This window comes from Tupaia chinensis, unplaced genomic scaffold, assembly GCF_000334495.1.
Source record: "Tupaia chinensis unplaced genomic scaffold, TupChi_1.0 Scaffold000121_1, whole genome shotgun sequence".
Lineage (NCBI taxonomy): Eukaryota > Metazoa > Chordata > Mammalia > Scandentia > Tupaiidae > Tupaia > Tupaia belangeri.
Window position 1 is genome coordinate 1,503,753 of NW_006159588.1, and position 12,646 is coordinate 1,516,398.

At 39.2% G+C, this 12,646-nt stretch overlaps 2 protein-coding genes across 2 annotated transcripts; one reads left to right on the top strand and one right to left on the bottom strand.

Annotated features, from left to right (window-relative positions):
* The first annotated feature begins 1,530 nt into the window (after positions 1-1,530).
* On the top strand, positions 1,531-6,354 carry LOC102492365 (nucleolin-like). The gene is given in 3 exon segments (XM_014586261.1): positions 1,531-1,735; positions 1,767-3,560; positions 6,260-6,354. Coding segments are annotated over 3 exon segments (2,094 nt in total).
* A 4,860-nt stretch (positions 6,355-11,214) lies between these two features.
* Positions 11,215-11,424, bottom strand: LOC106734468 (protein CEBPZOS-like). The gene has a single exon (XM_014586263.1). The coding sequence runs from the start codon at positions 11,422-11,424 to the stop codon at positions 11,215-11,217; it is 210 nt and encodes a 69-aa protein (XP_014441749.1).
* Between the last annotated feature and the right edge of the window lie 1,222 nt (positions 11,425-12,646).

The following is a 12,646-nucleotide window of genomic DNA, read 5'->3' on the forward strand; positions in this document are numbered from 1 at the left end:
TTCCACTAGCAAGCGCAGCTGATATATACATATCCATGAACACAAGTCTGACTTTAGGAGGTCTGGAATATGGGGTTTAGAGCAGAGATTCAGTTGCCTTCATCCCTAAATCTGGCAGGACACACCTCAGATGTAATGGTTTCTGAAATTAGTAAGAGAAGTGAGAGGTAAGAGGTTAGAAGTGTTTTCAAAATTTTCAAAAATCGAGAAAAAAATGTAAAGCGAGTAAGAGACAGAGACAGAGAGAGGACAGAGGTCGCCCTACATGTCTAAGTTTTAGAGTCTGGAAGATGGAGGTTAGAGCAGAGATTAAGTCGCCTTGGTCTCAGAACATGGCAGGACACACCACAGATTTAATGGTTTCTGAAATCAATAAGAGAAAGGATAAGAAGTAAAAAGTGTTTTAAAATTTAAAAAAGAGGGACCAGCAGTTGTAGTATTGACTATGTCACTGGACTCCCATGTAGTTGACCACAGTTTGAATCCTGGACCGGGTGGCTTAAACACATGCCAGGTGCATGTGTGTGCTTGCCCAAGATCCCAAGAAGAGAATAGAAGAGAAGGGATGGCGGCATGGCCATCCCCGCTGGGGTGGGGGTGGGGTGGGGGGTGATTTCTTGCCTTCTGTCTGTCCGTCTCTTTCTGTCTTTCTGGCAAGCACACATGCCCTATAGCAAAAACCTGAATTGTCTAAATATTTTGGGAGTCTAGGAGATGAAATTTAGAGCATAGCTTCCCTGAACAGGCCAGGACAAACCTCAGCTTTAAAATGTCTTCTTGTCTGAATAGTTCAGGTCTAGGAGATGAAGTTTAGAGCATAGCTTCCCTGAACAGCCCAGGACACACCTCAGCTTTAAAATGTCTTCTTGTCTGAATAGTTCAGGTCTAGGAGATGAAGTTTAGAGCATAGCTTCCCTGAACAGCCCAGGACACACCTCAGCTTTAAAATGTCTTCTTGTCTGAATATTTTGGGAATCTAATGACTTTGGCAATTTTGAAGAGTGTTGATCAAGTATTATGTAGATTGTCCATCAATTTGAGGTGCTTTTTCTGTGGATAGATAAGGGTTATGGGTTTTGAGGAAGATGACCACGGAAGGTCGAATGCCATTCTCATCACATTATGTTGAGGTTGCATTCTACCAACATGATGTATTGCTGAATTTGCATATTTTTAATATTTTTTAGTTAAATGCCTGAGTGGTGAGAGCATAGACATTGGAGCCAGAGATTCAATTCAGATAGCAGCTATGTCATTTATTAACTGTGTGACTTGGGAAAATTACTTAATTTCTCTATGTTTTTGTTTTCTCATCTGTAAAGTGGCGGTAATATAAGTATATACCTCATTAAATTATTAAACATATCAAAAACACTTAGGTCCTTCACCTCAGACTCGAGCTGTAACTGGCCGCCGAGCGTACGTGCTCCGGGATCTTCAGTGCTCATGGCCGCTGTCTGCGTCACTGGAGTTTCTCAAGACTCATCTGTGCCACCCGCCTGCCACACTCTGCCATGGGAAGCTGCCACCATGGTGAAGCTCGCTAAGGCTGGTAAAAATCAAGGTGACCCCCCCCCCAAAATGGCTCCTCCACCAAAGGCGGTAGAAGAAGACAGTGAAGATGAGGAAATGTCAGAAGATGAAGATGATAGCAGTGTAGAAGAGGTTATCATCCCTCAGAAAAAAGGTAAGAAGGCTGCCACAACTCCAGCAAAGAATGTGGTAGTTTCTCCAACATAAAAGGATGCAGCAGCCTCACCTGCCTGCCAAGAAAGCAACAGTCACCCTACCTGCCAAGAAAGCAGCAGTCACCCCAGGCAAAAAGGCAGCTGCCATACCACCCAAGAAAACTGTTACACCAGCCAAAGCAGTCACAACACCTGGCAAGAAGGGAGCCACACGGGGCAAAGTGTTGGTAGCAACTTCTGGTAAGAAAGGAGCTGCCGAGGGGGCAAAGAATGGCAAGAATGCCAAGAAGGAAGACAGTGATCAGGAGGAAGAAGATAACAGTGAGGAAGATGATGAGAACAAGGATGAAGATGAGGATGAATTAGAGTCAGCAGTGATCAAAGCAGCAGCTGCCACCCCGGCCTCAGAAGAGGAGGATAAGGATGATGAGGAGGAAGAAGATGAGGATGAGGAAGATGAATCTGAAGAAGAAGCTATAGAGACCACAGCAACCAAAGGAAAGAAAGCTCCTGCAAAAGCTGTACCTGTCAAAGCCAAGACCGTGGCTAAAGATGAAGATGAAGATGATGAGGATAAGGATGCTGAGGAGGAAGATGAGGACAACGATGAGGATGAAGACGATGAGGATGAAGAAGATGAGGAAGAGCCTGTCAGAGAAGTTCCTGGAAAATGAAAGATGAAAATGACCAAACACAAAGCAGTTCCTAAGGCCAAGAAACTGAAGGTGGAAGCCACAGAACCAACTACATCCTTTCCTCTTTTTTTTGGAAACCTAAATAATAACAAATCTATTCCTGAATTAAAAACTGATATTAGTGATGTTTTTGCTAGAAATGATCTTGCTGTCGTGGATGTCAGAATTGGTATATTTAGGAAGTTTGGCTATGTTGACTTTGAATCTGCTGGAGATCTAGATAAAGCTTTGGAACTCACCAGTTTAAAAGTCTTTGGCAATGAAATTAAACTGGAGAAACCAAAAGGAAAAGACAGTAAGAAAGATCGAGATGCAAGAACACTTTTGGCCGAAAATCTCCTCTAAAAAGTCACTCAAGATAAATTAAAAGAAGTATTTGAAGATGCTATGGAGATCAGAATAATCAGCAAAGATGGAAGAAGTAAAGGGATTGCCTACATTGAATTTAAGACAGAAGCTGATGCAGAGAAAACTGTTGAAGAAAAGCAGAGAACAGAGATTGATGGGCGGTCTATTTCTCTATACTACACTGGAGAGAAAGGTCAAAATCAAGACTATAGAGGTAGAAAGAATAGCACTTGGAGTGGTGAATCAAAAACTCTGGTTTTGAGCAACCTCTCCTACAATGCAACTGAAGAAACACTTCAGGAAGTGTTTGAGAAGGCAACTTTTATCAAAGTGCCTCAGAGCCAAAATGACAAATTTAAAGGGTACGCGTGTATAGAATTTGCATCATTTGAAGACACTAAAGAAGCTTTAAATTCCTGTAATAAAAGGGAAAGTGAAGACAGAGCAATCAGGCTGGAGCTGCAAGGACCCAGGGGATCACCTAATGCAAGAAGTTGGCCCTCCAAAACTCTGTTTGTCAAAGGTCTGTCTGAGGATACCACCAAAGAGAAATTAAAGGAGTCTTTTGATGGCTCTGTTCATGCAAGAATAGTCACTGACCGGGAAACAGGATCCTCCAAAGGGTTTGGTTTTGTAGACTTCAACAGTGAAGAAGATGCCAAAGCTGCCAAGGAGGCCATGGAAGATGGTCAAATTGATGGAAACAAAGTTACCTTGGACTGGGCCAAGCCTAAGGGTAAAGGTGGCTTCGGGGGTCGAGGTGGAGGCAAAGGAGGCTTTGGAGGCCGAGGTGGAGGCAAAGGAGGCCAAGGAGGCTTTGGAGGGCGAAGTGACTTCCGAGGAGGCAGAGGAGAAAGAGGAGACCACAAGCCACAAGGAAAGAAGATGAAGTTTGAATAGTTTCTCTGTCCCACTGTCTTCCCTCTTCCATTTGAAAGAAAGGACTCTTACTCCATTACATGATCACTGAAAGAGCCTTCTGAGGACATTCCAAGAGAGAGTGCAGTCCTGTGGTCTACTTGGAAAGCCATAGAAATAACCTTTCAAGGGAGATACTCTTGTTGGTTTTGACTGGATATTCATATAAACTTTTTAAAGAGATGAGCGATAGAAGAGAAGAGCGATAGAGCTAACCCTTATCTCTAAGTTTTGAATTTATTTTGCTTTATCCCATGTACAAAACCATTTTTCCCCTACAAATAGTTTTTTCGTGTGTGTTGGGCAATTGTGAAGGAAAGCAGAATGTTTTATCATGATTTTTGCTTCGATGACTTTAAGACAAATTTAAAAATGTCCTGAAAAAAAGACACATGAAAAACATTTAAAGACGTGCCTGGCAAATAGAAAGTAGGATATATGTTTTGACTATTACTAAAATTGTTGACTGGGCCAGCAGGTAGTGTGGAGATTAAGGCAGCTGAGATCCCACATGGCTGACTGTACTGTTCAAGTCCTAGACCCAGAGGCTTGAAAACCACACTGGATGTGTGTACATGCGTGCTCTAAATCCCAAGAGGAGAATGTAGGAGAAAGGATTGTGGTTGTGGTCATCCCTCCTGGAGGAGTGATTTCTCTCTCCCTCTGGTGAATGAATGTGCCCTATAGCAAACTAAAAAATAAAAAATTAAAATTATTGACTGATAGATTTGTATATTTCTATTTCATATGTGTTCCTAGACTTCATTATCTCATATCATAAAATTGTTTGTGTTTAGTGAGGAAAAGTTATTTATATTGCAAACAACCTGTATTTTAAACTTTGAATATGGGAATATCTTTGTCTTGTCTTGTGGAATTTCTAATTATTACTAAAATATCTTAGTTTTTCTAAAATTTCATCATTTACCAGTGGGCATTCTTTTGCAAGATACTCCTTTGAGTATTTTTGTTAGCATTTTAATCTGTAATTCAGATATTAAACTTGTGCTATGTTTATTTATAATTTTCAAATTTTCTTCAGCATGTTGTCTGCTTTATCTGTTGATCTACTATAAGTTTCTAGTTCCCTAGGACAGATGTGCAACTGTAACTAATTCTCTATGAAGATGAATTAATACTATTTTTTTCCTTTTTGCCAAAGTAGAATAATCTTAGATCATGTTTCAGCATTTAGTAATTTTATAAATAAGAATATGATATTGTTCACTGCATAGTTAATGATTGATCTCACTCAAAAAGGAAGACAATTTGCTTTTGCAAATCTATATGCTAGTTTTCTGATGCATTTTCCAGTTTTCTATTAGCAATTTTAAGTGATGATTTTGAATATTAATTCTGAATATGAAAATATATTTTTTTGCTGTTGGGATTTCTGAAATTTTCATTAGATACTTCACAAAATGTTTTGTGCAAACCCCAGTATGCATATTTAAAACTTCTTTGGTCTAAAGTTTGCTTTATTTTTTTCATGGAAATGTTACCGAACTCAAATCAGGTTCGCTTGCCCAAGTGCTATAAAACCAAGCCATAGGCACATGGTGTGATGAAGGAAAGTACAGCTTTATTGCAAAGCACAAAGCAAGGAGAGCAGGCAGCTCATGCTGAAAAAAACCAGTCTCCCCAAGATGGTCCCCACATGCGTTTTTAAGGGCAAAATTAGGGGTAGAGGTCCCAGGCGCATGATCAGTTCAGTGATTGGTTCAAGAGGGCATGATCAGCTCGTGGGCATTCTTGATTGGTGAGGCCTTAGAAAATCAAATTCCTCTTCAGGTGTCTGGAACCATTCAGCCTGGAGTCTCTGAGCTCACAACCAGCAGTTTCCAGTCTACAAAACACCTTACATATTGAAATGAAAACTTTCTTTCCTTTAAGTGAGAATTTTAGAGGTCAAATGGCCCTCACTCATGGTCCATGATGGTCATTATCATAACCAAGGTCTGAAGGCTTACTCCTTACTCTGGGCCATTACAATGCAAATGGGCTTTATATTTCAGGAACCCTAGAAAATTTATTAGGGGGTTCTTGCTCTGTTTCAGAAATTGTATCCTTCTGGCTATTAGTGTAATTTTTTTGTTTTTGGGTAATTTTAGCCAGTAAAATAAAAGGACTTGCAGACCCTGCATATGTAAGTGTACAATGGTAGAGTTGGAATACAAAGCTAGGTTTATCAGATTTCACAGTCCAATCTTTTATAAAAATAATTTTTTATCTGTCGGCGTCCGCCCCAGGGCTTGGGTCTAGCTAAATCATGATCAGGGGGTTGCTGGGTGAGGAAGAGAAAGAGGACAAGAAAGAGAAAGCCCTCCATCTTGCCAGGACCTAGGAATTGGAAAAAATGAGACAAAGACATAGAGTAGAAATGGACACAGGCGATAGTCACTGACCGGGAAACAGGATCCTCCAAAGGGTTTGGTTTTGTAGACTTCAACAGTGAAGAAGATGCCAAAGCTGCCAAGGAGGCCATGGAAGATGGTCAAATTGATGGAAACAAAGTTACCTTGGACTGGGCCAAGCCTAAGGGTAAAGGTGGCTTCGGGGGTCGAGGTGGAGGCAAAGGAGGCTTTGGAGGCCGAGGTGGAGGCAAAGGAGGCCAAGGAGGCTTTGGAGGGCGAAGTGACTTCCGAGGAGGCAGAGGAGAAAGAGGAGACCACAAGCCACAAGGAAAGAAGATGAAGTTTGAATAGTTTCTCTGTCCCACTGTCTTCCCTCTTCCATTTGAAAGAAAGGACTCTTACTCCATTACATGATCACTGAAAGAGCCTTCTGAGGACATTCCAAGAGAGAGTGCAGTCCTGTGGTCTACTTGGAAAGCCATAGAAATAACCTTTCAAGGGAGATACTCTTGTTGGTTTTGACTGGATATTCATATAAACTTTTTAAAGAGATGAGCGATAGAACTAACCCTTATCTGTAAGTTTTGAATTTATATTGTTTCATTTCATCCCATGTACAAAACCATTTTTTTCCTACAAATAGTTTTTTGTTCTTTTTGTTAGGTTTTTTTTTTTTTTTTTTTTTTTTTTTTTTTTTTTTTTGCGTTGGGCAATTGTGAAGGAAAGCAGAATGTTTTATCATGATTTTTGCTTCGATGACTTTAAGACAAATTTAAAAATGTCCTGAAAAAAAGACACATGAAAAACATTTAAAGACGTGCCTGGCAAATAGAAAGTAGGATATATGTTTTGACTATTACTAAAATTGTTGACTGGGCCAGCAGGTAGTGTGGAGATTAAGGCAGCTGAGATCCCACATGGCTGACTGCACTGTTCAAGTCCTAGACCCAGAGGCTTGAAAACCACACTGGATGTGTGTACATGCGTGCTCTAAATCCCAAGAGGAGAATGTAGGAGAAAGGATTGTGGTTGTGGTCATCCCTCCTGGAGGAGTGATTTCTCTCTCCCTCTGGTGAATGAATGTGCCCTATAGCAAACTAAAAAATAAAAAATTAAAATTATTGACTGATAGATTTGTATATTTCTATTTCATATGTGTTCCTAGACTTCATTATCTCATAAAATTAAACTGTTTGTGTTTAGTGAGGAAAAGTTATTTATATTGCAAACAACCTGTATTTTAAACTTTGAATATGGGAATATCTTTGTCTTGTTTCCTGGAATTTCTAATTATTACTAAAATATCTTAGTTTTTCTAAAATTTCATCATTTACCAGTGGGCATTCTTTTGCAAGATACTCCTTTGAGTATTTTTGTTAGCATTTTAATCTGTAATTCAGATATTAAACTTGTGCTATGTTTATTTATAATTTTCAAATTTTCTTCAGCATGTTGTCTGCTTTATCTGTTGATCTACTATAAGTTTCTAGTTCCCTAGGACAGATGTGCAACTGTAACTAATTCTCTATGAAGATGAATTAATACTATTTTTTTCCTTTTTGCCAAAGTAGAATAATCTTAGATCATGTTTCAGCATTTAGTAATTTTATAAATAAGAATATGATATTGTTCACTGCATAGTTAATGATTGATCTCACTCAAAAAGGAAGACAATTTGCTTTTGCAAATCTATATGCTAGTTTTCTGATGCATTTTCCAGTTTTCTATTAGCAATTTTAAGTGATGATTTTGAATATTAATTCTGAATATGAAAATATATTTTTTTGCTGTTGGGATTTCTGAAATTTTCATTAGATACTTCACAAAATGTTTTGTGCAAACCCCAGTATGCATATTTAAAACTTCTTTGGTCTAAAGTTTGCTTTATTTTTTTCATGGAAATGTTACCGAACTCAAATCAGGTTCGCTTGCCCAAGTGCTATAAAACCAAGCCATAGGCACATGGTGTGATGAAGGAAAGTACAGCTTTATTGCAAAGCACAAAGCAAGGAGAGCAGGCAGCTCATGCTGAAAAAAACCAGTCTCCCCAAGATGGTCCCCACATGCGTTTTTAAGGGCAAAATTAGGGGTAGAGGTCCCAGGCGCATGATCAGTTCAGTGATTGGTTCAAGAGGGCATGATCAGCTCGTGGGCATTCTTGATTGGTGAGGCCTTAGAAAATCAAATTCCTCTTCAGGTGTCTGGAACCATTCAGCCTGGAGTCTCTGAGCTCACAACCAGCAGTTTCCAGTCTACAAAACACCTTACATATTGAAATGAAAACTTTCTTTCCTTTAAGTGAGAATTTTAGAGGTCAAATGGCCCTCACTCATGGTCCATGATGGTCATTATCATAACCAAGGTCTGAAGGCTTACTCCTTACTCTGGGCCATTACAATGCAAATGGGCTTTATATTTCAGGAACCCTAGAAAATTTATTAGGGGGTTCTTGCTCTGTTTCAGAAATTGTATCCTTCTGGCTATTAGTGTAATTTTTTTGTTTTTGGGTAATTTTAGCCAGTAAAATAAAAGGACTTGCAGACCCTGCATATGTAAGTGTACAATGGTAGAGTTGGAATACAAAGCTAGGTTTATCAGATTTCACAGTCCAATCTTTTATAAAAATAATTTTTTATCTGTCGGCGTCCGCCCCAGGGCTTGGGTCTAGCTAAATCATGATCAGGGGGTTGCTGGGTGAGGAAGAGAAAGAGGACAAGAAAGAGAAAGCCCTCCATCTTGCCAGGACCTAGGAATTGGAAAAAATGAGACAAAGACATAGAGTAGAAATGGACACAGGCAGCCTGAACCTAGGTAGCCCAACTTGTGCCGCACTGGAGCCGCTGCTTGAGCTGCTTGAGCCCCTTGAGCTGCTTGGGTCACCCAGACAAACTGGGCCTCTTTATTTATAGTACAAGGAGACATTACACATGTATGTTTCATGACACTTCATAGATTGGTTGCCAGGTTACAGACAATAAGAAGCAGTTAACAAATCTATAAGGGCTTAGTCATACTGGGCCAGGTGTATCCCTCTGTGATAATCCCATCAAGAGAAAGTCTCATCTTCTTTTTTAATACAGAGAAACCTAGCTGTTAGGTGTGGGGGTGAAGCTAAAGAACTTCTCAAAAAAGAGTGCACCACCACACCCAGAGAAGGCTAAAGAACCTTTCAGATGCAGAGCAGGGATTGGACTCTGCTAATTGTTGTCAATATGTTTCTTGAAGTCCATCAGATGTGTCTGTTGGAACGCCCCTAGTAATTTCCACCCTTGCTCTGTCTGCAGCGAGGGTCAAGGAAAGGACAAGTTACAAGGTTCTGCCAAATCCCAGAAGGACAGGTGGTGTTTGCTCAGAGCATGTCCCCACACCTCAGATTTTCTCTCTTAAACGTGTCCCCACAGTTTTTAAAATTTTATTTGTTGTTACTTATTTTTTAATTTACCACAGGAAACAGAGAGAGAGAGAAAGAGAGAGAGAGAGAAGGAAAGGAAAAATGAGAAAGCAAGCCTCCAGGTCTGCAATTTGAACCATGGTGTACCATATGGGAGTCCAGCACCATAACTATTATGCCACCTGCCAGCACCAACAGTCCAATCTTTTTACCATTGCATATTTTCTGAAATACTCATTTTATTTTTCTCTCAAGATATGGCATGCATAACTATAATAAATATCTTTGTGTATATATGTGCAGAAATATATCCTTCTATAATAGATAATATTTTTAAAACAAATTACTTATTTAATTTTATTTATTCATTCATTTATTTTAATTTTACTAGAGAAAGAGAGAGAGAGCGAGAGAGAGAGAGAGAGAGAGAGAGAGAGAGAGAGAGAGAGAGAGAGAGAGAGAGAGAGAGAGAGAGAGAGAAAGTGAGAAAGCAAGTCACCAGGTCCGGGATTCAAACTGTGGTCAGCCATGCGGGAGTGTCCAGTGCCTTAACCACCATCCACCTGCTGGCTCCAATAGATGTAATTTTTTAAAAATTGAGATATAATATAGTGAAAGTGGCCAAAGCTTGAATATATAACTCAAGAACTTGTACATATGAACATTCTCGTTTAACCACCCCAGATTAAGACATAGTGTAATCCTATCACTCCGGAAGACTATCAATCCTTTTTTTCCTATCATAACTATTCCCTCTAACCTAGGTACTCACTTATCTGGTCTCTATCAACACAGTTAAACTTTGCTTGTGCTTACACATGCTATAAATGGAATCATACAACAAGCACTCTTTTTTGTGTGCTTTGTTTTATTCAAAATTATATCTGTGAGATTTATTTATGTTGTATGTGTTTATTTTGTTATATCTTTTTTTAATTGCTGTGTGTAACATCCTCATAAAGCTAAGTTTTTTTTAGGTACAAAAGCAATACATTTCCAAAACAAAAAAATGTAGAAAATAGGCAGAAGCTCAGCAAGGAAAATAAATATGACTGATAAATTCACTACCCAAAGATAATTATTGTTAAAGCTTTTGATTACACCATACCAGTCTTTTTTTCTCTATACATATGTGGTTATTAGATGTGGATTATACTTACATTTCTGTTTTATAATCTTTTTTTATTATTTTTTTGAAGAGGTTTTTGCTATAGGGTGTGTGTGCTTGCCAGGCAGACAGAGCGAGACAGAGAGACAGAAAGCTAGAAACCACCCCCCAGGGGGGATGGCCACGCCGCGATCCCTTCTTCTTCGGATCTTGGGCGTGCACGCACACACACCCAGTGTGAGTTTAAGCCACTGGGTCTGGGACACAAACCGCAGTCGACTACATGGGAGTCCAGCAACATAGCCATTACGCTAACTGCTTGTCCCTATAATCTGTTCTTTTCTCTTTGCAGTTTATCGTAAACATTTTCCAGTCTGTAAATATGCATTCTTTTACAATGATTTAAAAATATTTAAAACATTTTCCACTTTTCCTTCATTAGTTTTTTATTTGTAAAATGTTAATATTTCGCAGTAAATATAGAAGAAAGACAAAGGCAACAAACAAGTCGTGGGCTTGCATTGTGGGTGGGAAACTCAAGCCACGCCAGAGCAGAAGTTCCTGGTACTCAGTAGAATGTGTTGTGGGGCCACCAAGAGTTTGCAGTGTGAAAGGCACATCTTTGTTCTCCCACAGGTCTCAAACAGGTTAGATGGGAGGCTGAACGTGAGGACTAGTCCTAGATTTTGCGGTTCAACCATTTTTCTTGATCTCATTCTCTGATTCCATACATTCCAGATGGTTTGTTGGATTTGTAATAAACTTCTAAGATGAAAGGGAATTTCTTGCTCATTGTTTGCCTGAAATCTTGGTTTATGTTCATCTCATTAATACAAAAATATGCTCTCAAAATGCCCATAAGTTTAGCTACTAAAATGCTTTTAAAGATTTTCTTTGCCAGTGGTTCCATAGTGCAGGCCATCCTAAAGCACAAGCTTTCTGGGTTGCACAAGCATGTATCTTAGCAAAGTCCTTAAAAACATTTTTATTTTTAAAATTATCCTTTTTTCCCCTTCTGGTGGCAGTGAGGGACTATGTAAAACATTCATAAACACAAAATTCAGAAAATACAGGGACCAGGCAGTGTCACAGTGGTAACACAACTAGGCCCACATGGGAAGGGTCTTTGTTCACAGCCCAGGACTTCTTTGAGCATGTTGAATGCATGTGCCTGTGATCTAGGCCAGTTGAGACTGGCAGTGGATAGTGACTTGAAGACCCTTCTGGGAGTGCCTGTCTCAGTCACTTCCTCTGTCATGGAAGAACTAAACTAAAAACAGAGATACAAAAGCAATGAGAAATCTCTCTCTTATCCCTAGTCTAGGGCTTCTTTCCCTGTTTTGCCTCTTGCTTTCTTTACTTAATACAATTTCTTGGAGATTGTTCCATATCAGTATTTTTTTTTTCAATTTTAAATGCTCTTTTTTGTTATTTTACTTTTTTAGTATTTTTGTTTTTTAATTTACATTCCATATCAGTATTTTTTTATTTTTTAATAAGACTAAATTTATTCAATACCCTAGTAAAATTTTTTATTATAAGTATCCAATAGTATAAAAAGTACACACCAGATTTGTAGATTTCTAATATATTAATACAAAGTACATGACTACATATAGTATATCCTACAGGCAAAGAGAGGTGGAGGGGGGAAGAAGACTGTAGTTGAGGTCTAGTAATAAATAAATAAATACAGAAGTAGAGATGATCCATATTATAGTATATTCTACCTATGTTATATATATACTATAATATATTGTGTTATTACATATATACTATATATAGTATTCTACTGCAGCCAAAATGTACAAAAATTTTTTTTTCAAAATAACTCAGAAGAATGAGAATGACTGGACTCCTGTGATACACCTCAATGGCCGTGGGAGAGCCACTCAGCTCACTGCAGAGTCTGTGCAGATGGTGGCTCATGGCATGGAAGTGTCTTTCCCAAAGAAATATAAAATGGTCAGTTTAGATTAAGAATGATAGAACCATAGGGTGCCCATAAAAAGAGGCTCACTCCTGGGAACCAGCAGTTAGCATAATGGCTATGTTGCTGGACTCCCACATAGTCGACCGCGGTTCGCGTCCTGGACCTGGTGGCTTAAAACCCACGCCGGGCGCGTGTGCATGCATGCCCAAGA

What these genes read in the sequence shown, in the direction of transcription:
- LOC106734468 (XM_014586263.1), bottom strand. Translation starts at nt 11,424, where the DNA reads ATGGCCTGCACTATGGAACCACTGGCAAAGAAAATCTTTAAAAGCATT.